Genomic DNA, 25306 nt, shown 5'->3' on the forward strand with positions numbered 1-25306 from the left:
CCATATTTAATACCCAGTACTGAACATAAGATACCTCTAACATATATGTAGGGAAAATAGTTACCATGCTCATTTTTAGCTATAATACATAAGCATATGCATATTTAAAGAACACATTGGCAGGTCTTATAATAAAAAAACTTACTACAGATGTTGTGTGTGTGGTTTAAAAATTGTTGTTTAGACCATATATATACACACATACAGATAGATAGATAGAGATAAAGATATAGAGATATAGAGATATATAGATGTACTAAATAAGTATTTTTTAAAAAATTATTAAGATAAAATCAGATACTAAAGGCATACGATATGTCTGTTACTCTTCGTAGTCAAATTTCTCATAACAAACAGCTCATTATCAACATAAGGTGAGATGAAATAATACACATGGAGGGACTTATGGCTCCAGCTGCATATGTAGCAGAGGATGGCATGATCGGGCATTAATGGGAGGGGAGACCTTTGTTTCTGTTAAGGCTCAAGGCCCCAGCATAGTGGAATGCTAGAGCCAGCCAGTGAGTGGGGGAGCACCCTCATAGAAGCAGGGGGGGGGTGGAATAGGGGGTTTTCAGAGGGGAACCTGGGAAGGCAGATAACGTTTGAAATGTAAATAAATAAAATAACAAATAAAGAATTTAAAAGAAAAAGAAGTTGCAGTCCCCAGTGGAGATGACCTTAGCCAAAATGCCCAACAGTGGGAAAATGAAACCTGAAGAGACCACCTCCAGTAGATAGATAGGGCCCCCAGTGGAGAGTTGGGATCATCAACCTGCCTTCAATTATTTTTTCCAATTTTTATTAGGTATTTACTTCATTTACATTTCAAATGCTATCCCAAAAGTCCCCTATACCCTCCCCNCCATGCTCCCCTACCCACCCACTCCCAATTCTTGGCCCTGGTGTTCCCCTGTACTGGGGCATGTAAAGTTTGCAAGACCAAGGACCCTCTCTTCCCAATGATGGCTGACTAGGCCATCTTCTCTCTAAAAGAAATGCAGTGACAAAAATGAAGCAGACTGAAGAAAAGTCCAGTGACTAGCCCAACTTGGGATCCATCCTATGGGAAGATTCCTAACCCTGACACTATTCCTGACGATGCTGTGTTGTGTTAGCAGACAGGAGCCTAGTATGGCTGTCTTCTGAGAGGTTCTACCACCAGATGACTGAGACATACAGATATGCACAACCAAATACTGGACTGAGGTTGAGGACTCCTAGGGAAAAGTAGACAAGAATTGAAGGAACTGAAGCAGAAGGCAACCCCAGAGGAAGAACAACAGTGTCAACTAACCTGGATCCCCGGGATCTCCTAGAGACTAAGCCAACAACCAAACAGCATACATTGTATGTGGCTTCTGGCACAGAGGATTGCCTTGTCTGGTCTCAGTGGGAAAGGATGCACCTAATTCTGTAGAGACTTAATGCCTTAGGAAAGGAGGATGCCCCCAGAGGGTGGGGAGCACCCTTTCAGTGGGGAGAAGAACTCTGGGAGGAGGGACTGGCAGGGAGGGCATCACTTAGGATATAAATATATAAGATAATTAATTTTTATCTTTTTAAATTTTTTTTTGATAATTAATTAAAAAAAAAAGAATTTTCAGTCCCCATTTATAATGAATGTGCTAGGGGTATTATGAACTGACCTTGTTAATCCCAACCTTTTATTTATTTTTTTTATTGAAAATATATTATTTTTAATAAACTACAACCACATTTTCTCCTTAGTCTACTTCTCCTAGCTCCACAAAGCCTCCACTCTCACACAGATCCACTCCCCCTCCATTATCTCTTCTGAAGTTAGCAGGTTTCCAAGAGACAACAGCAAACAGGACTAAAACAAGATACAATAAGACAAGCCAAAAGCCATCATATGGAGACTAAACAAAACCACCCAATAGGAATAAAAAGTCCCAAGAGCAGGCAAGAGTCAGAGGCACAACCATTTCTACTGTTAGGAGTCTCACAAAAACACCAAGCTAACCTCTATACCATATAGGCAAAAGACTCTATGGTATTGAAGCCTAGTGAAGTGAGACATTGATTTGCTGTGCCTTGAACCTTAGTTATTGTATCATTTCTGACTTTCCACATTTGCATCCACTTCCCCATTCAAAGTGGACAAGAATGTGGTGAGGACCTCTATCTACCAGTGACAAAGGTGCCCATTCTTATTCTGGCCTCATCCTAGGAATAGAACTAGGAAACCCAGACAAAGCAGGGAATACAAGGCTGTGAATATCTGATGGACTAGAGCACTATCTAGGTCATGGGTCATAGTCCTCAGCTCGTGCACATTGTACCAGTGGGCTTTAGTTACAAGAGACAAAAATTGAACAGACAGAGACCTGTTATTGTCGCCAATGAGGACTGAATTCTAAGTGCAGAATGCTTATTCAACATGGGCTTTGTATCCACCACAATGAGGTATTAGCCATGCTATATGCATATACATTAATTCATTTAAACTGTTACTAGAAAGGCTTTGAGAAACACTTTAGAAGCAGAGATCACACAAAACTTAATTCAGAAAAAAAAATAGGTATTATGGTGTCATAAAAGTACAAATTGTTTGAAGTCTTAAGAATAATTTGAGAAATAAATTAGTTGATAGATTTGGGGCAGCTAAGAGAAAGTAAAATGCAAGTTATGCTCATGAGTTTGTGTAAACAAAATATCACCTAGTATGGTTCATCCTGATTACCAAATCTTCTCTTCATTTTAATAGGGTCAATAACTCCACAGGTAGATATTTGCCTGAAGGCTACCCTCCTCTATCTCTTTCATTCTTTTCAAATTAACTTTTCCTAGGATTTGAAGATTCAAGTTACTTACCTAGTTTGAGTTGAGAAATAAAACACCATGACACTGTGATTAAACTGTATTTATAGTTTTCTATTAAGATTAACTAATGTTAAGTTTTTCATATAATGATATTCTTTTGTGCCTACAGCACTTTTAGAGAATGGATATTGACATTTAATCTGAAAAATAATACTTAGGACATCTCATATATAATCCCTGACTTCTAAAGTATCATATGATTCGAACTAGTTAAATTTAAGCTAATTCTATTTTAAATTTTTTTCTCAAGAAAACGTTCCTTCTAATCAATATCAACAAGAAAATAATATGGTAAAAAGACAAAACAGATTTAGATAAAACAACAAACAATTCTGTACATTACCAAAAATAATTCTTTTTATACCTTCCAAATTTACTGGCACATAAAAATGGCAACAGACTTTAAACTTATTTAATTTTCCTTTAAGTTATTTCATAGTTTTACCCCAGATTCTTAATGGGGATATTAACAGAATCATCACAGAGTCTTGTTTTTTGGACAGGACCTTTTACAGATTGAATTTGAGTCTTAGACAGAAGGAACAAGCATGGGGGCACATGAGCTTAGATGCATCCACCACAGGAGAAGACAGGGTGGTTGTTTTGCCCTAACAGTGAGAAGGACCTCTGAGCACTGACAATAGAAGCTTCAGAAGGTTGTTCCCTGACTTCCTAACAAAGCAAAGGCCAGGGGAAGAATGAGTATCCATTAGCAACAGTCTTTGTAAACAGCACCTGCTTGGCCAGTCAATTCATTCAGGAGAAGCTTGCTTGCAATTACCAAAAGAGGCTTTTCCCTAAAATTAGAGAGATCAATAAGCCACAGTGAATACTCTGGGTTTTCTATAGAAAATCTTCAGTAACTACCCAAATCCCTAAATCTGCACATATACTCATTGATAACAAGACTGACATTTCTATCTTCTTATATCCTCAGAAAATAGTATAGTGGATGTACCACCATTAGAGATTAAATATTTGTTTATAGAATTTAAGCATTCATAAGTTTAAAAGAAGTTATTGAATTGCCAGTCTAAGAAGAAACCAACCAAATCACATTGTTTTAGAAAATTCAATCAATTTTGTGGAATTAGTCTCATTCCTTTTCATTCAATTGATTTCCATTTGTTACTATTTATAATAAGTCTAAAACACATTATCTCTATACTACAAATAAAGTACAAATGTTGTAGTTTATTTAATTTTGCCATGTTAGATTTAATTTATGTTTTACTTCTTTTGTGCACATATGACTGTGTACTTTGAAACATAATATCACATGTTTCATAAGTTTCAACATAATTAATTTTAACAGAATATGCTATGAATATTATACATGCTTCATCCATAGGCCCAAATACTCCATTTTAATATTTTATATTTCCTTATTCAGATATACATTCAATTAATTTTGTACAACCAAACTATTTTTTGTGTTATTTCTTCTTCACTGCTATAAAGAGTACAGCAAGAAGTGTTTGTTGGCATGTCAAATACATAAGTGTTCTGTCAACACGAGAACAAAATACTACTGTATCAAGGAAATGATGTTAATGCATCTGTCACAGAATGTTTCTAAATTTATATATTCTCTCAATTTGAATTTCAATATTCTTTTCAAATCTCACAAAGAGACAATAGCTTAATCTCAAAATTGACACTATTAATATATTGTTCCAGATAGTTCCTGACTGGTGGGTTTTGTACATTTGGAATATTCTGGAAGGTGTTTAATAACTACATGCTTTCCTCCAAAACAGGGCTTATTTTGAGGAGTAACCACTAAATATATGCCGTGATTTTGACAAGTGTCCTCTAGGAAGTAAAAATGGCCAAGGCCAAGAGTGAAGGTACTGAGAACTAATACCCCTTCCTTCAAAGGGATTAGATTATATCTTAGCATTTATTCACTCTGCTTTATGGTTATTCATCATTTATTTCCTTCTTAGCCCTGTGTTTAGGACTATCTTTTGTAAGAAGTAAAAAAAAAAAAAAAAAAAAAAAAAAAAAAACCTCTGAAAGGTTTCATTATTCTGGGATGGTGACCAATATTCAGCAGCAAGGGTCATTTTCCTGCTGGCTGCTAGGAATTAAAAGCTTCAGAACCCTTATCAGTCAACTTGATTTGTTGAATGGACTGTCTCTGTCTCACATGAATAAGACCTCCCGGGTGTATGGCACTGGGTATTAGTCATGTTGTAAGTGGAAATCTTAGTTCACAAAAGAGGGAGATAGGGAGGGAGGGAATTAGAGAAAGAGAGGAAGACAGAGACAGAGACAGATAGACGGAGAAAGAGAATAAAGGAAAAATTTTTCCAAGGAAACCAAATCAATAAATATTTTTCTGTTTTTCTTCTTTAGATCTGAAAACTAACCTATACTCTTCTTCACAAAACTCCATGTGCATAGTATGTAGTATGTGCTTAAGTTACTAGGTGTAAATATATCTGCCATACATGGAAATATACAGATACACTATTAAAACTTGTATTTAAATAAGTACTTTTCTTCTGCATTTTAAAAAATTATTTTAACTTGTGGGATATAAGTATGTCTCCCCATTTGGTTTCCTTCCTTTAAAACCTCCTGTACCTCCTTGTTCTCTGTCAAATACATGGCTTGTTTTTTAATTAAATTTCTTACATACATGTATGCATATGTTACTGCATCTAAATTCCTACATGTAATGTCCTCAATCTGTGTAATTTACTTTTTATGTATGATTTCAGAGCTCTCCATTAGGTAATGGAAAACCAATTGGCATGCTCCTTTATGGGGAAGAGTCCTCCCACTGTCTTTTTTTCCTTAATTGCCAGTATTTCCTTAATAAGGTCTCTCAAAACAAACAGAAAATTACTTCATTGCATTTTAAAATCAGAGTGCCATTTTTAGCTATGTGTTGTGGCATCAAATATCTTTTTTTCCCCAGGCAAGGTTTTGTTTATGGGTATGATTTCATCGATAGAGTCCTCTGCTCATGTTATATGCTATTTAACTGTATAGACTGGATTATATGATATAATCTTTAATCCACAAGAAGAAAACCAGAGGTTTTGAGAAAACTGACATTCAGAACTGGCATTATTGATTTTCATAATAGTTGTCAATTACTTCTATAATAGTAAACTACTGTCACATGAATCCTAGTGATACAACTGACTACTATGTCCTAGGTATAACAAATCTCCTTAGAAATAATTTTGATTGTGCTTTTAAAGCATCTTGTGTTATTCATTCTCATTGTCTGGTGATTCCAAAACACTTGATGCCCCTGGAAAGGGGGATAGAGCAGGATAAAGTGGGGGATGATAGGTGGGGGAGCACCCTCTTAGGAGTCCCCAAAACCACAAAAACTTGAAGCCATAGTATATGTGAAAATACCTATAGGAGAGAGAGAGAGAGAGAGAGAGAGACAGAGACAGAGACAGAGACAGAGACAGAGACAGAGACACAGAGAGACAGAGTGAGAGAGATTCTGACACAATGTTATGAGATAGAGGAATCTCCAAAAATGCCTTTGAATTTAATTCTATAGCTTACCTACTGCTGGGCATGGACCTACTTTTTCTGAGAAACCATGAAAAACAAAAAATATTTAGACAAGTATGATCTTCACTAAATTTATATCCTCCCTTTATCTTTCTATTCAGGCTTCCTTTTATCTTACCTTCCTGGCTTCTTTTTCTCATTCTTGCTTCTTTATTTGATCTTGGCTTTCCATTGTTTGTGAATAAACTCAAGGTTTCATATGGGTATGGAAAGAACTATACAACTGAGCTACATCAAGACACCTAGAAGATCTTTCTGTGTCAAAGTGAGTACTCACAAATAATGACTATGCTTTTTAAGCACCAAAATATATATTGGTTTTAGATAGATTGGAAAAGGAAAATTGAATCCATTATAATGTAATCTGATGAACTGGTAAATAATAATTATTCACAAAGTTGTATTAAATGATATAAAATATGACTGGTTTTCATTGATTCCTCTTTCCTCCTCCAGCCAATGTAATACCTTGGTAAGGCTACCAATTCTTGAAATCATCAGTGTATAATTTAATCATAAACATGCATAGTCTTTTAATCTCAAAGAGTTAACTTTTTTTATACATTTTCATTTTTAGGACAATTTTTAATATTAAGAAAAACTTACTTGTACAATTGGGCAAACTTCCAGACCATGTTCCGTTGGCAGTGCACTGTCTAACAGAGGGTCCCGAAAGGATATAGCCTTCCACGCAAGAATAGATGACAGAACTGGAAAATGTTGTACCATCAATTCGAAAGACTTTCCCATTTGCTGTTGTTCCTGGATTACCACATTGTACAGCTATGAAACAAAAAGTTAAGGAGTATGTTTAAAAGAAATGCAAACAAAAATCCTTCTGCCATGTCTGAATGACTAATGTCTCTTTATCAAACACTAAACTTCTCCAAACTTAGCAGGGAAATATCTTGATAAGTAATTGAAACTCAAGTTGAATCTGTGTTGATTTTTATGGCTTAATTACTAGATTTCAAATCAAAATAATATTTTTAAACTGCTAGCAGTGTTATAATTTTTATTATATCTGTTGTAAAGTAATTGTTTAAAGATTGTTTCCTCCAAACACCAAAAAAAATTCTTTTGCCTAATAACCAATTAATAAGTAATAAGAATCTATTATGGTTTTCATTCTTAAGCACATATACATAAACATTGTATATAACCATGAATCTCTTGTATAGAATATGTAAAATTTTCAATGTTACAATTTCTGTTTAGGCAAATGAGCACATCAAAAGATCAGTTTAAATAGAAAGCAATTAAGCTCTAATAATTAAGTGTTCAATAAATAATCACATGTTGCAATAGCTTTAAAAAGTGAAGAGGTGATAAAAATAAATACACTACATGACCTAGCTATACCACTCCTCAAAATAAGTCTAAAGGACTTAAGATCCTATTCCAGAGATACTTAGCCATGTTCATTGCTACTTTATTTACAAAAACTAGAACATGAAAACACTAAATGCCATTCAACTGCTGAGTGGATAATGAAAACTTGGTATATATTCATAATGGAATAATATTCAGCAGTAAAGAAGTAAAAATATGACCCTTACAGATAAATCTATGAAATTAGAAAATATTATATTGCATGACATGACTCAGCCTTGCCTCAGGATGCCAAACTCTAGAAGTCCTGGCTTACTTGTAAATCCTACCCTCAAAATCCCTAGATCTGAGTACATCACATGAGATTTCACCAGAAAACATAATACTGGGGGAGTTCTTAGAGAGAATAGTACTTTACAGATGCTATAAAGTGGAAATGGGATGTGTTGAAGTGGAGATTTACCTAGGGAGGAAAAAACAGAGGGAGAATGACAGAGGGGTGATGTTTGAAAGAAATACCAGAAAGTATATGTTTATTTAAAATTGAAGTTTTTACATAGATAGATAGATAGATAGATAGATAGATAGATAGATAGATAGATAGATAGATAGATAGATAGATAGATGGATGGATGGATGGATACATAGGTGGATACATAGATAGATAGATAGATAGATAGATAGATAGATAGATAGATAGATAGATAGACAGATGATTGATATGAATGATTTGTGACGACAATGTTCCTCCAAGAGCCACCAATTATGTGAAAAAAATTCCCAATGCCAGGCATAGCAAATCTCCTTTTGGATTGTTGGTCAGAGGGTTTCAAAAGACCCCAATCAATATATGCCATTGCTAATGCTCTTGTTTTCCTCCCAGGAATTGAAAGAAAGAGGCTGAGGACTAGGATGAGTGTTCAGATAATGTTCATTTTCTCATAGCACAATAATGACTAGGTTTCAATATTTTATCAGTTCATGCATTTTGCCAGGTAATCTGCAAAAGTATAATATGTGATATATTTAGAATGGGGATATAAAAGATAATAATTTTATTATTATCCACATGACTTTGAATAGATATCAAATTATAGCGCTCAGCCTTTATTTCTGTGAAAGAGTACCTGACATATCCAACTTAAACGAGGAAGGATTTGCTTTGGCTCACAGGGCTAGTGGTTTTAGTATAGTGCCAGACGATTCCACTATTAGATAATTATGATAAATGATAGTACCTTTGTGGTCGTGGGACAGGCAGAGCAAAGATTTTTCCTTGTAGGTGACATGGAGGGAGAAAGGAGGAGTAGAGCCAATATTCCCTCTTTAAGTTTATGCATCTGCATACCTACTTCCTAGAAAATTGGGTCATTTTCATAATTCTGCCACCTCTCAATGGTCTACTCAAACATTTATTCGTGGCTTCATCATACAACTGCAGAGATCAGAGCTTTCATGGGCTACTATTGTCACAGGAAATAGCCTCATTGACACACTCAGATACGTTTATATTATTATTATTATTATTATTATTATTATTATTATTATTATTATTTATTTTTTAAAAAATTTTTACAGTCCAGTTGTTATCCCCCTCCAATGCAGATAATAATCAGAATGAAGTATTATATGCGCTCTCAGTATATTCTACTCTGGCTTGAGATTACCTTTGCACTCTGGCTGTCTCCCAGTCCAACTACCATTGGATAAACATGTTCTTTCTTCTGAGCCATAAAGAATGTATCCAGTATCACAGGCAAAGCGTACAGTGCTTTTAGTTCTGAAATCACTTTCCTGTCTGGAGCCATGACCAGGTGTACCTGGATCCCCACATGTACCAGTAGTATCACCTGCACGCAAAATAGTTCAAATTAATTTATTATGATATGCATTTATAATGCTCAATATTTTGGACAATGATCAATATTTTATATATATGTTATTTTCACATAATTTCACTGAATAGAAATGTACCCCATATTTCCCACCTGAATATAATCATATGAAGAGAAAGAACAAATAAAATAATCCTTTCTATTTTTTTATTCTCATAATTTAAGATTTGTAGACATAACTGAAGAATTACTGATATATCATTATTACTCCCTCAATATAGTTAATAATAGAATGGAAAAATTGTACAAATGATAACATATATACTCAATGGACAATGTATATAAAATTTTAAAAATCAGATTCAGTGATTACACAGTTCATTCTCTGAAATATCTTACAAATAATTATCTTTTAGCTCTTCTGGAACTGCTGTGAGCTAAGACGATGTAAACAACATAATAGAATTATTCCTATGAATTACATTTTACCCCTTTTAAAATTCCTTTTGCAATGACTGTCAGCAAAGAGATGTCAACTAACTGATTCTTTTCCTCTATGAAAACATAGAAATAGATGGTAAACAACCTTGAATTAAAAGCTGAGAATCAACTTCAAATAGGATTTCCCTCATCACTGTCATCCTTTCATCACAAGATTCTCGTTTTTTGCTTTCTGTGTTAGTTCTTTCTCACTCTCTACACTACATCACTATTTACAATTATAGTATACATAGTCATAATACAAACATACACAAGCACACACACACACACACACACACACACACAGAGAGAGAGAGAGAGAGAGAGAGAGAGAGAGAGAGAGAGAGAGAAGAGAGAGAGAGAGAGAGAGAGAGAGAGAGAGAGAGAGAGAGAGAGAGAGAAATTAGTTGACTGTGATGTCTCTTAAAACAATATCTAGATGTACTTTCTTATATGTTCTATGTGGAGTCTTTCTATAAACTTTTGTTTTTTTAAACCTATGATGCAATGCTATTTACTACATGCATTTACTGTTTAACATATGCAGCAGTTTATTCTTCACTTCAACACGAGGTATTTAATATACTGTATAAAGGGAAGGAGGATGTTTGTATGGTTGGTCTTCTAGAAATTTACTTGTGAGTAAGTTAAAGATAAGACTAACTATCATGGAAGAAAGTTTTAGAATTATACAAATTTGTAGGTTAAATTTGAAGCCCCGAACAATCACTACCATGATTTAGAAGATTTAAACTCAATTGCTTCACCTTTTTCACTTCTAAAGAGAAAACAATGTAAAACTGTTCCTGAAATTATCTATATAATCCTCACAAATTAAATTATGTAAAATGATTGATTAAGGTGTAAATTTAGAGAATTGTAGAAAAAACATAGCATATTTAGATAATCAATGAACGTAAACAGTACTGACCAGAGATCTACTCTATATTTAACAATTTTATAAAATTGCTAAAGAAAAAATAGGTTGCACATCATTTTAAATACTCTATTTATTGGTTATTAATAACACCTACATTTCATATTCATTAATTTAAAGACAACTGCTATATTTATAATGAATAAATATATTAATAAATATATTAATAATAAAAAGTTTGATACTGATAAATAGATATCATAAGGGCTGTTTGGTCATTTCAATTTAAAGTATTTAGAATTTGTTTTTAAGTCACCACTAAGTAAGTATTCCTTAGAAATAAAGAGAAGGGTGGGGAGGATGGTATAGGGGACTTTCAGAGAGGAAACTAGGAAAGGAGATAGCATTTGAAATGTAAACGAAGAAAACATCTAATAAAAATACAAGTCATAATACAAACATACACAAGCACACACACACACACACACACAGAGAGAGAGAGAGAGAGAGAGAGAGAGAGAAAGAGAGAGATTAATTGACTGTGATGGCTCTTAAAACAATTTCAGATGTACTTTCTTATATGTTCTATGTGGAGTAATAAAGAATAAAGAGAAATGAATTCTGATAAAAATTACTCCTATATGTTTTTAAACTTGATATGTATTAAAATAGAATATCTATATACTCATTATGAATGCATACTGAAACATATTCTGAAATCACTTAGTTGTTTCCATAGGGCACAGGCCCAATCCAAAACACACACCTGAGAATTAGCATTTAGAGCCATGTTTCTCAACCTGTGGCTCATGACCCCTTTGCAAAGTTGAATGACTTTTTGGTAGAGGTCACATATTAGCTATCCTACATATCAGATATTTATCTTACAATTCATGACAGTAACAAAATTACAGTTATGAATTAGCAACAAAAATAATTTTATGGCTGGGGGTGACCACAAAATGAGGAACTAGGTTAATTGGTCATTACATTAGGAATTTGAGAACCATTGATCTAGAAAATTATCATTCTTTTGCCTTTTGATTCACATTCCCTTACAAGCATTCAAATAAATGTTTTTTTCAGTCTTCACTGATAAAGTTTTTAAAAGGGAAGTTGATGTCCTTAGAGGATGTTGTACAGAATAGAAATCATAGTAAATTTTTGTCATACAACCTTCCACTCCACTAGTACCTGAACAATGAGGTTGAGATCCACTCCAATGTCCATTTAACTGGCACGTCCTGGATGCCTGGCCTAGAAGAGAACGCTTTCCTGTGCAGGAATAGTGAACTGTTGACCCAAAAGTATACTTCTCTCCAGACAGGACAGCATTTGGAGGAATGCCAGGGTGTCCACAGTCAATCACTACAATACATAAATTTTGAACATAAATTTTTTTTATATCTCCTATCGAACAACTTGAATCATCTTCTTTACAAAATTTACAAAATTTTCTATTCTGACATGTCAAAGCATTTTCCAGGCAGTACTCTGAAAACCACATGTGACCAAAGTCTGAATATTTGAAATATCTGAATATCTGAAAATGAACATTAAATGAAATTTTTAAAAAATAGTCTGATATTTTATTTACTTTTTCTTTATGTAAAAATATTCAGTACTCAACCAGAAACTTTGTAGATGGCAGATTAGGTTGCAATGTCAAAAGGTTAATTTAAATATTACTAAAATGAACATATCCTCAATATTAAAGACTCAAGAAAATATATATGCCTACTTTATAAAATTTAGCTTCTGAAACATAAAATGAATGTCTTAGTTATGGGAACTATTGGGTTAGATCATTCATCTGGAGGATAAGTTTAATAGGAATTTGTAAGACAAATATATACAACCATATTTATTTTACATTAACAAAGTGTGTTAGTACTGAACATAACCATATTCAGTCATGGCTTTGAATAGTTGGTTTGAAATATATATGTAACTGGAAGAGGATGTAAAAGTTATTTAGAAGACTGAGGTAGGTCAACTAAATGAAAACATAAGGAAGGAAGTTCAGTTTGCTTAAAAGTTGGACTCTACCAAAACTAAAAGGAAGAATTTTGAGACTAAAAGGATAGAGAAAAGAAGTTTTGTGATTCACAATCTACTTCCAAGTCTGGGACCAATTCATTTGAGATTTTAAACAAAGAAAAGATTCAAGAATTTCTTGACACTCACAATGTTTCTATGCATAGAAAAATAAAAAACACAAATATTGCAGAAACTTTAAAAATTAGTGTATGTTCACTATTAAATTAAGCTTATAGAAACATCCAAAGCTATCCATTTCTAAACAAATAAAATGTGCAATATGAGACATGAACTTCAAAGATGAGCTTGGTATTTAGCAAACTTTCTCAAGAACACATATTAATCAATAAAGTCAAAGGCCTATCACTAATAAAAATTAAAGTAAACCTAAAGGATTTAAAGTTTTTATGTTCTACAAAAAAACCAAGTATTTTTATATTAATAATATAGTCATAAAGCTCTTGTAAGTATATTATTCCAATTACTGAATTATTCTACTAAAAGAAGTAAAATAAATTTTATTCCACAGTCAAATCCGTACATTAGTTACATGGAATCAGAAATTTTATGAACATGTGAAATCTTTGTTTCACTAATAGTGGACTTGTGTTGCCACACTTTTCATTAATACTTTATTCATAAAAACAAAAGAAATGCCTATTAATAAAATATGAATACAATATAACTTTATCATTTATTAAAACCAAAAGTTACTTGTACAATCATTTTTAATACTTTATAAAAATTTTCTATATCCTATGAAGTAAATTTGAGACTTGTCAATTGAATCAGAATTATGTCCACTTTTAGCTTCAAACCTTTCTACTTATAACTCTTGAATTGTGTGTTTGTGTGTGTGTGTGTGTGTGTGTGTGTGTGTGCATTCTAGCACTAGTGCAGAGATCAGAAGACATACTGTTTACCTGTTTAAAATGAGTTCCTTCCTTCCTTCTACCTAATTGCTTAGAGTCAAAGTCTCTATTGTTTCTGCTATGCTGTGACCTTGCTAAGGATAGATTTCCTGTGAAATTCTGACTCATTTTACTGTCTGTTTCTTCTATTTCACTGTAGGAGTACATGGAACACATCTACAACGTCTGACTTTTTATACATTAAATTCTAATACTTGAACTTAAGATCATTGCCAAAAGGCTTTTTTACCCAATACTGTGATCTCTCCCAATACATTAAATTATTTTAATGCAAAGGTGGATTATACACCCAGAGACACACACAATGTTTGTATAAATAATTTGTCTTATATCCTAATATAACATCTACAAGTTTTAAGAAATGGTGCTCCTTATTAAGATCTCACAACCAAGTCAAAACAGAGAGTCACAAGCACATAAAACCACCTACAAAAATAAACATATCAGGAACCAACAGTCATCTCTCTTTAATATCTCTCAACTCACCTATAAAAAGACATAAGCTAACAGACTGGATATACAAACAAGATCCAGCATTTTGCTGCATACAAGAAACACACCTCAATAACAAAGACAGACACTATCTCAGAGTAAAAGGATGGAAAAAAGTTTTCCAAGCAAGTGGTCCCAGGAAACAAGAAGAAGTTGCCATCCTAATATCCAATAAAATAGACTTTTAACGAAAGTTATCAAGTGTATTGACACTTCATATTCATAAAGGGAAAAAAATCACCAAGAGAAAGTCTCAATTCTAAACAGCTATACCCCAAATGCAAGAGCACCTAAGTTCATAAAAGAAACATTAATAAAGCTTAAAACACACATTGAACCCCACAAAATAATAGCGGGAAATTTCAACACCCCACTCTCACTATTGGACCGATCATTGAAAGAGAAACTAAACAGAGACACAGTGAAAGTAAGAGAGGTTATGAACCAAATGGATTTAACAGGTATCTATAGAACATTTCACCCTAAAACAAAAGAAAACACCTTCTACTCAGCACCTCATGGTACCTTCTCCAAAATCGACCATATAACTGGTCATAAAACAACCCTCAACTGGTACAAGAAGACTGAAATAAAACCATGCATCTTATCATAGCCTGAGGCTGGTTTTCAAAAACTATAGAAAGCGTAAATACACGTGAAAACTGTACAATCCTTTACTCAATGATAACTTGGTCAGGGAAGAAATAAAGAAAGAAATTGAAGACTTCCTGGAATTTAATGAAAATGTTGACACATAATACCCAAAATTGTGGGACACAATGAAAGCAGTGCTAAGAGAAAAGTTCATAGGACTAAGTGCCCTGGTAAAGAGAACTTCAGAAGAGTCTCGCCTATAAATATAGTTGCAAAAATACTCAATAAAACTCTTGCAAACCAAATCCAAGAACATATCAAAACCATCATTAATTCCAATCAAGTAGGCTTCACCCCAGGGATGCAAGGTTGTTTTAATGTACGGAAATCCATTAACTTAATACACTGTAGAAACAAACATACACACACATACAAAAAAATCACATGATCAACTCCTTACATGTTGAAAAAGCATTTAACAAAACCAACACCCCTTCATGTTAAAAGTATTGGAGAGATCAGGAATTCAAGGCCCATACCTAAACATAATAAAAGCAATTTACTGCAAANCAACAGCCAATATCAAATTAAATGGAGACATATTTGAAGCAGGGGACAAGACATATCTATTCAATATAGTACTCAAAGTGTTGGTGAGAACAATAAGACAATAAAAGATATCAAGGGGATATAAATTGATAAAGAATAAAAACAAAGGTGTCACTATTTGGAGATGATATGATAGTATACATAAGCGACCCCCAAAATTCTACCAGAGAACTTCTCCAGCTGATAAACAATTTCAGCAAAGTTGCTGGATATAAAATTAACTAAAAATAAGTAAGTAGCCTTCCTTTACACAAATGGTAAACAGGCTGAGAAAGAAATTAGGAAAATAACTTCCTTCACAATAGCCACAAATAATATAACATATCTTGTGGTAACTCTAGCCAAACATTGAAAGGCATGTATGACAATAACTTCAAGTCTCTCAAGAAAGAAATTGAAGAAGTTCTTGAAAATGGAGAGATCGCCCATATTCATGGATTAGTAGAATTAACATAGCAAATGTGTCCATCCTACCAAAGGCAATCTACAGATTAAATTTTATCCCCATCCAAATCCCAACACAATTCTTCAAAGACATTGAAAGACCAATTCTCAAATTCATCTGGAAAGGCAAAAAACCCAGAATAGTGAAAGCAATTCTTAAAAATAAAAGAACAGCTGGGGAAATCACGATCCCTGACCTCAAGTTTTACTATACAGCAATAGTGATTACTGCATTGGTACTGAGACAGACAAGTTGACCAATAGAATAGAATTGCAGACCAAGAAACAAAACCACACACTTACCATCATTTGATCTTTGACAAAGATGCCAAAAATAAACAATGGATAAAAGGAAGCATTTTCAATAAATGGTGCTGCTCTAACTGGCTGTCTGTATGCAGAAGAATGAAAATAGACCCATATTTGTCACCTTGCACAAAGCTCAAGTCCAAGTGGATCAAGGACCTCAACATAAAACCTGATACATTGAATCTGTTAGTAGAGAATGTGAGAAAGAGCCTTGAACTCATTGGCACAGGGGGAAATTTTCTAAACAAAACTCTAATTGCTCATACTCTAAGATCAAGAATTCATAAATGGGAACTCATGAAACTGGAAAGCTTCTGTAAGGCAAAGAACATAGTCAATAACACAAATTGACAACTTACAGATTGGGAAAAAAATCTTCAGTAACCCCACATCTGATAAAGGGCTAATATCCAAAATATAGAAAGAACTCAAGAAGTTAATCACCAAAAAAAAACCAAATGATGCCATCATAAAATGAGTATAGAACTAAACTGAGATTTCACTGTTCAAAGTCCTTAGGGATCAGAGAAATGCAAATCAGAACGACCCTGAGATTCTACTTATACTAATCAGAATGGCTAAGATCAAAACTTCAGGTAACAACACATGCTGGAGAGGATGTGGAGAAAGAGGAATACTCCTCCATTTTTGGTGTGATTGCAAACTGGCACAACTACTCTGGAAATCAATCTGGAGGTTCCTCAAAAAATTGGAAATAGATCTACCTGAAGACCCAGATATAACACTTTTGGGAATATACCCAAAGGATGCCCCACCATGCCACATGGGCACATGTTTCACTATGTTCATAGCAGCTTTATTTGTGATAGCCAGAAGCTGGAATCAACTTAGATGCACACGACAGAAGAATAAATACAAGGAATGGGGTTCATTAACACAATAGAATACTACTCAGCTATTGAGAATGAGGACACCCTGGGTTTTGCAGACAAAGGGAAGGAACTAGAAAATATCGTCCTGAGTGAGGTAACTCAGACCCAAAAGGTTATACATGATATGTACTCAATAAGTAGATATTAGCCCCCCAAATGTATAGACTACCCAAGATATAGTCCACACAACTCTCAAAGTTCAACAAGCTGAAGGACCCAAGTGAGGATGCATTAGTCCCACTTAGGAGAGAGAAAAAAAACAGACACAAGTGGGGAGGAATGGAGGGACCTGGGAGCAGCTGAGAGCCAGATGCAGATATTTGCACCCACCCAATGGACAAAAGCAGCTGACCCCTGTTGTTGAAAGAAGCTGAGGAGGAAGGCAACCCTATAGGTGGACCAGCAGTCTCAATTAATCTGTACCCCTGAGATCTCTCAAACCCCGAACCACAAAACAGGCAGCATATACCAGCTGATATGAGGCCACCAACACACATACAGTAGAGATGCACCTAATGCTCAAGAGACTGGAAGTCCCAAGGAATTTAGAGTTCAGGTGGGGTAGGGGGTCGGGACATCAATGTGGAGACAGAGGAGTGGAGAGGAAATATGGGATGTGGAGCAGTAGGAGGGTGGACAGGGGTTGGGAGGGATAAAATATAGAGTGTAAAATAAACAAATAAATAAATTGAAAAGAAAATAAAAATGTAACATAAAAAAAAAAGAAATGGAGCTCTTTAAATCACGTAATCTGAAGAAACAATAGTTGCTCACATCAACAATAAGGTATATAAAACAATAGTTTGTTTTAAGTTTATATGATTGGATTATTTACTTGTTAAGTCTAAAAAGTTCTTTTTTAAATTTTTTTATTTTTTTTTCTTTATTTACATTTCAAATGCTATCCCAAAAGTTCCCTATACCCCCCCATCCCCGCTCCCCTACCCACCCACTCCCACTACTTACTTGGCCCAGGTGTTCCCTTGTGCTGGGTCAGACCAAGGGGCCTTTAAAGTTTATACAAAATATAAATATTTTTGCCTCTAAAACAATAATATAATTTTAAAAATTAGTGTGGTACTTGTGTCTCATTATCTGCTGCCTTCATCCATACCCAAAGAATTATATTATGTCATATTAATATTTCTTGTGTAGCAATTAAAACCTACATCTTGGAGGGAAACTTATTGAGTCACATTTTATTTATCATGGAAGTTCCTTTTGCTGAAGAATCAAAAAACTGAAAGTGACCAGATTCTATACACCTCCCTCTCCCCAAGTAAATATGAACAGTTAAAGACTGCCAAGAAAAACTGTCAGACAAAGAGATAAAAGAGATTCACATCAGCCAAGCAACTGAAAGATGCAGAGACCTATAAAAGGCTCCTACCATCTAAGCTGCCTAAAAGCGACAGTCTATAATTGTCTAAGCTTAAGTAAGTTGTACTGTACACTCTGGGTTTCTAGCTTTCTTGAACTGACACTCATGGTAGACTTATAGCGAACCACTTGCCTATTATTCATTCCTGTTTTAACCTTTCATAACTAACAATTAAGTCAAGGTAATTTCTTCCTGTGTAGAGTTTGATGTATAGCAATAAACATGAATATTGTTTCCATGACATATATTTTAGGAACAATTCATATTATCTACTTACTGATACATTCTGGTAAAGGTTTGTCCCATTGTCCATTTGGCTGACATATCAAAACTGAAGAGCCAAATAAAAAATATCCCGGGTTGCAGTCATAGAATACCACAGTGCCATAGGTAAAATTTCCATGTTCTATTTTGCTTTCCCTTTTGGAATTGGCTGGAATTCCAGGATCAGAACAGTTTACCACTAAAGAAAAGAGAAAGTTAAAATTAAAGAATAAGATAATTTCCTAGGTATAAATCTCTTGAATTTTTAAAAAACTTCAGTTCAGAAGTGATTTTAGTCAAATAAACCAAAGACCCCAGAAATCCCAGAACTTTTGACATAATAGTCTGATATCTGTGTAGATGGAAACATGCAAAGAAATTAAAAGTAATTTTTGGAGATCATAATAATGCCTGAGAATTGTGCTAAATATAGATTGAATAAGGATCCCACTTGAGTTATTTTTGTTAACCACATTAAAATATTGGAGAAAATTATTACTTTTAGAAAAATGAAATTTATCATATTAAATTGAAAATTAAGAAATCACTGAAGAATTCTCTTTAATCTGCAACTATTAGGCAAACAATGAAAAGAATGTATACAAACAGCATTGTAATCCAGGGATATTTTATAAAAGTACAAAGAAATAAATATCAAAATCACATTTCAGTAATCATAAATAGAAATGCACTTGAAATTTATCCTAAGAACCATATATATGTTCTCCAAAATAGCTGTGACCTTATATCAGGCAGAAAGAAAGCCTTATAATTTTACTCATGATAATGTGAGAGGGGCGAAACTTAACAAGTCTCACATGTAGACAAAGAACTAAGGGCAACTAATAACTACTGAGTGAGGTCATCGATGAGCCCCCTAATTTGTTTAGCAATGCAGAATGATAGATTAGTAAGCCACATATACACAAACACCATAAACAGATTCTGCCAAGTGTATTTACATATGTGTACAAAAGCAAAAAACATCCAAAACTGAGAGTGGAGAGGGGACATGGCACATTATGAAAGGTTCTGGAGCAAGGGAAATGCAGAGCAGAAATGATGCAATTACAGTTCAAACTGAGTAAAAATAAAATTGAGAAAAATAACATTTGAAAACATTGAATGAGATGTTCCCACCACTATTATGCCTTTTATTTTATTGATTAGTAATTGCCTACTCTCTGCCTGAGCTCTTCAGATCTATCACCTATGCCTTTACAGATGTATTGCTACCACAGCCCCAGTTGTACTATAGTTACCTTTGCACAGTGGTGGAGGATGGCTCCACTGCCTGTTGGCCTGACACTGTGCCTTCGTTGGTCCTTGCATAAGATACCCAATATTGCAAGAGAATGTTACCACATCATTAAAGTTGAACCCATTTCCACTTGTTCTTCCATAAATTGGACTACCAGGGTGACCACAGCTAACAGCTACATCATTGGTGAAAGGAGAAAACAACAAAGAATATTAATTATCACATGACAATTATCTTTAGTCAATTTAAAGTAGAAAAACAACTTGATATGTGGATATACACAAAGTACTTTTCACTAACAAAGATCTTAAAAAACTCAGCAAAATAATATATTAAAAAGCAAAAGCTATTTAAGATAATGTGTGTTTTCCCTGACAATATTACTGATGCTGTGCTGTGCTTGCAGATAGGAGCCTAGCATGGCTGTCAACTAAGAGGCTCCACCAGCAGCTGACTGAGACAGATGCAGATACTCACACCCAAGCCCTGGGCTGAGGTCATGCAGACTCCCATGAAAGAGTTAGCGGAGGGATCGAAGGAGCTGATGAAGATTGTAACTCCATAGGAAGATCAACAGTATCAACAAACCTGGACTGCTGGGAGCTCCCAGAAACTAACCCATCAACCAAAGAGCGTACATGGTCTGATCTGCGGCCCCCAGCACACATGTAGCAGAGGACTGTCTTTTCTGGCTTCAGTGGGAGAGGATGCACCAAATCCTGTAAAGACTTGACTCCCCAGGGAAGGGGGATTCCATAGAGGAGGGGAAAGGGGGCGGGGCAATGTAATAAGATTTTGGGAGTAGGGACTAGGAATGTAGCAACATTTGGGAATATAAGTAAATAATTTACTAAAAACTAAACAAATAAATTAAAAGATTGTGTGATTTTTAAGACACTGCTTTCCTAGCCTGGGTATACATGTATGTGTGCTTGTGTGTGTGTGTGTGTGTGTGTGTGTGTGTAATATGTACATGTGATGTATTTGCACATATATGTGTAGGTATATGCATAGAGGCCAGACAGGCTGTTGGGTGTCATCCTCTGTCACTCTTCCCCATATTGCCAGTGTTTCTACCAGGCAGACAGTCTGCTAGTCCCAGGAATCCTTCTGTCTCTGCATAAACCTCTGGTTATAGACTCAAGCGAAACCATTCCTTACTAGCTATATGATTATAAAGGACTAGAGCTCATTTCTTCAGGGTTGTGCAACAAGCGTTTTAACCATGAAGCATCCCTCCAGCTACTAAATTATGACAGTTCCTGTAAAGTACTATATATTTAATGTTTCATATTCTGAATTTGTTCTATATGTTTTTGATATTGCTCTTCTGATTATGTTTATATATCCTGAAATAATACTGAAATACAAAAAGAAAACAAAACAAAAACACAAACATGCTATGACAGGAGTTTTCCTCTTTAGATGCCTGTAACATATATCAAATGACAGTTTAAATTTAACAGACATTTTAAGGACTGAGATATTCATATTCACATTTCAATATAATTTGGAAATAGCTCTTTTGATATTATATGGGAAATAAATCATTAAAATGGATGGTGAAAAGTGCTGTAATCTTAATAAGACTAGTTAATGTATACAACGATCATACCACATGAAGCTATCCTAGAAACGTCAACCATGTTTTGAAATAAACCATGCTAACATTCTCCATTCCAATCCATCTTACTGGATATGTTTTATATATAATTTAACACATTTACTTGGAAATCACAGACTCATTAGAATTATTTAGTTTCTTTTTATGTTATAGTCCTTGAATTCATTTTATGTGGTGCTGGGTTACCTCAAACATTGTATTTCCATGAACTATTTTACTGTGTCAGCTCACTCTGTTAATCAGAGCAACCGTAGCGACGATGTTTCATAATTAGGCACAGAAAAGAACACAGCTACTTTTAGTACTTTCTAAATGACCTAGGGGCAGTTATTTTTCAGCTGTATTGTTAATGTCAACCTATTAACTTGGAAATTTAACTGCCTCTTATTCTTGTTAAAAATTTTCAGTAAAGTAACCAGTTTCATCCTGAGAGCCTATTCTCATTTATAGTTTTACGTATTCAAGCAGAAGAAAGTGGCATAACATGCTCATGTTGATGTCTGTATTGCCATTTACTAAACAATACTTTTAAAGTATTAATGGAAGTAATTAGAGATGGGGTCTTAGGAGAAATTTAAAAGTGCATATATAATTAAGGTAAAAATAAAATAAATCACCTATCACGTTACATTCATGTGAGAAATAATGATAATAAGATACAATATAATTATCCTTATTAAGCTATAATTTTACTTTTTTAGGAAGTAGTGATAATAAATATGTGATATTTAAAGATAGAAAGCCAGAGAACATGCCCGGCAGTGGTGGCTCACGCCTTTAATCCCAGCACTTGGGAGTCAGAGGCAGGTGGATTTTTGAGTTCGAGGCCAGCCTGGTCTACAGAGTGAGTCCCAGGATAGCCAGGGCTATACAGAGAAACCCTGCCTCGAAAAACAAAAACCAAAAACCAAACAAACAAACAAAAAAAGAAATCCAGAAAACAATATATATATAGTTGATGTACTCAAGTTCATCTCCAATAACTATCTATCAAGGGAGTTGAAACTGGATGAGGTCTCTTTTTCTTAAAAGATACAGAAGTCATGGGGCAGGATCTTATCTAAACACAGGTAGTTTTAAGATTCTGGATTTTACAAGAAGGATGAACATTTGTGGATACTTCATTCCTCCTTAGAATGAGGAACATAACNCCCATGAAAAATTATAGGTACAGCGACAAAGTTTGGAGCTGGGATGAAGGGATGGACTATCCAGAGAGGACCCCATTCGGAGTCCATCCCATCATCAGCCACCAANCCTAGATACTAATGCTCATGCTCATGCCGGCAAGATACTGCTGAAGGGACCCTGATACTGTGGCCTCTTGTGAGGCTACGCCAGTGCCTGGTAAACACCGAAATGGATGATCACAGCCAGCTACTGGATGGAACACAGGGTCCCCAATGCAGGAACTAGAGAAAGTACCCAAGTACCTGAAGGGGGCTGCAACCCTGTAGGTGGAACAACAACAGGAACTAACTAGTACCCCCTGGGTTTGTGTTTCTAGCTGCATTTGTAGCAGAAGATGACCTAATCGGCCATCAGTGGGAATAGAGGCTCCTTGGTCTTCCAAACTCCATATGACCTAGCACAAGGCAAGGCCTGGGCCAAGTAGTGGGAGTGGGTGGGTAGGGGAACAGAGGTGGGGGGAGGGGTATGGGAATCTTTCGGGATAGCATTTGAAACGTAAATAAAGAAAATAATAATAATTAAAAAAAAAAAAAGAAATGAAAAAAAAATAATAAATTCAATAAATTCACACAGTGTGAAAGAAATATTACTAGCTCTCAAAAACCATTCATGTTTGCTCTAAAGCATATTAATGTGGTGAGATTTAAGACTTCTCTTAAAATGTGTAGAGAATGATACAAAGAGCTCTTAGATGGAGATATTTTGCAGTTTCCCCAATGGCTGTCACAATAGGAGCACCTATGAAAATGAACAGGCAAAAAATCAATTCCAATCAATAAAGCAATAACAATGCATTAAGATATTACTCTCTCTAACACACAAGCTCCTTCCTTTGGCCACATTTCCTTTAAATGCTCATAATCCAGGCTTAGGGAGCTTTTGAATTTGTGGCCTTTGTAAAGGAAGACATTATCATTTAAACTTAACTAATTTAGAAGAACATTAGCTTAAGAGCAAAATATTAAGTACGATCTATTAAATTTAGTATTTCTGCTATTCGTCAATTTAACTGATCACTACAAATAGGGACAATATAAAGGCCATCGTTCAAGCATTTAAGGCCAATAAAGAAGTGGAGCGGGGATTATATTAAGAAGTCGGTTTTAAAAGTTCCCTTACATCTTCACCCACCAGTCCTTTCCATTACCTGTGAAAATTAATTACAAATGGCTGAAGTCAATATAATGGCCCATCCTGCATGTGAATGTGCTGCTTGTGGGAAATTCCACTTGTGCCTCCAAATACCAGAGAATGTGTAACCAATGTTCCTGTTGAACTTAGAGGACCATAATGGCAGGGATATTTATTCTTAGATTCTGCCATGATTAAACTGTTGATCCAGTTGCACAAACTATTAAATCAGAACAATAGGACTTTCCTATTAGTAATCTACACCTCCACAGGAAGCTGGCACTTTTTAAAAAACATCCTTTAAATTCTGATACTATAACTATAAACAAGGTACAAGTTCCCTTGTGGCAGGAACTAAATTTTACTCCTCTTGTTTATAGCCCTCACTGATCCCTGGGGTATTTGGTCTACAATATTGTTAACTGTTCNATTGGGGATCAGTGAAAGATACAACTTCTGCTAATACTAGTGCCAAATATTTTGATTTATTCTTGCTTGGGGATGGCTCTTCTATGTTTACATTGCCAGTATCACTTGTTTTCAGTTAGGTGCTTAGCATGTAGCATGTGTAGCTTGTAGCAGGTTAAGCCAAAATAGAATATTTCAGAAACCTGTTCTGTTGCTCAACATCTTTTATTTTAAACCTGTTTTGCTATTTACTTAATTTGATTTTATTTTCTATCTTGGCTCTTGAATAACCTGTCTATACTTTGTTAGAAGATGCTGCTGACTTAGCTATAAACACTTGTACTTATGGCTTCTGGAATTTCTTGTGTTTTGTTGCTGGAACACTTTGAAATTTACCAATTTTGAATAGGAACTGTCAATATATGGTACTAAATTGTTACACAGTGAAGCCAGGAAGCCCCAGCACACCAGCTTGACCTCTTCTGCACTTCTTCCAACTCTATTGTCACCATTTTGTGACCAGTTAAGGCACATTCATCAGAGGCGAACAGATCTGCCCACTCGGTTTGAGCCTTCAGCCCTTTAAATTGCGATCTAAACAAATATCAGTTTGTTTGTTTGTTTGTTGGTAAAATACTCAGCATCAGGTAGTTCACTATAGCAATGCATCAACTAGAAATGTATATTTTAAAAGATGCTATTATTTTACTAAATAGCCCAGGAAGCTAAGAAAGACTTCTTTTCTCTCAAANGCTACTATTGTTTCAAGAGAGAGACCTTGGAACACTCAGGTCTAGATGGGAAGTGTCCATC

At 34.8% G+C, this 25306-nt stretch overlaps 1 protein-coding gene across 5 annotated transcripts in view; it reads right to left on the bottom strand.

Annotated features, from left to right (window-relative positions):
- The window catches only part of Csmd3 (CUB and Sushi multiple domains 3), a 1165720-nt gene that overhangs the window by 38860 nt on the left and 1101554 nt on the right, over nucleotides 1–25306 (bottom strand). For all 5 annotated transcript variants that reach the window (XM_021216672.2, XM_029547950.1, XM_029547951.1 and 2 more), the window contains 5 exons: nucleotides 20141–20314; nucleotides 18892–19077; nucleotides 12115–12288; nucleotides 9396–9578; nucleotides 7003–7179 (listed from right to left, as the gene is read on the bottom strand). In XM_021216672.2, coding sequence (XP_021072331.1) covers nucleotides 7003–7179; nucleotides 9396–9578; nucleotides 12115–12288; nucleotides 18892–19077; nucleotides 20141–20314 — 894 coding nt within the window. The remainder of the gene's footprint in view (nucleotides 1–7002; nucleotides 7180–9395; nucleotides 9579–12114; nucleotides 12289–18891; nucleotides 19078–20140; nucleotides 20315–25306) is intronic.

Source organism: Mus pahari, chromosome 17 (assembly GCF_900095145.1).
Source record: "Mus pahari chromosome 17, PAHARI_EIJ_v1.1, whole genome shotgun sequence".
NCBI classification, from domain to species: Eukaryota; Metazoa; Chordata; class Mammalia; order Rodentia; family Muridae; genus Mus; species Mus pahari.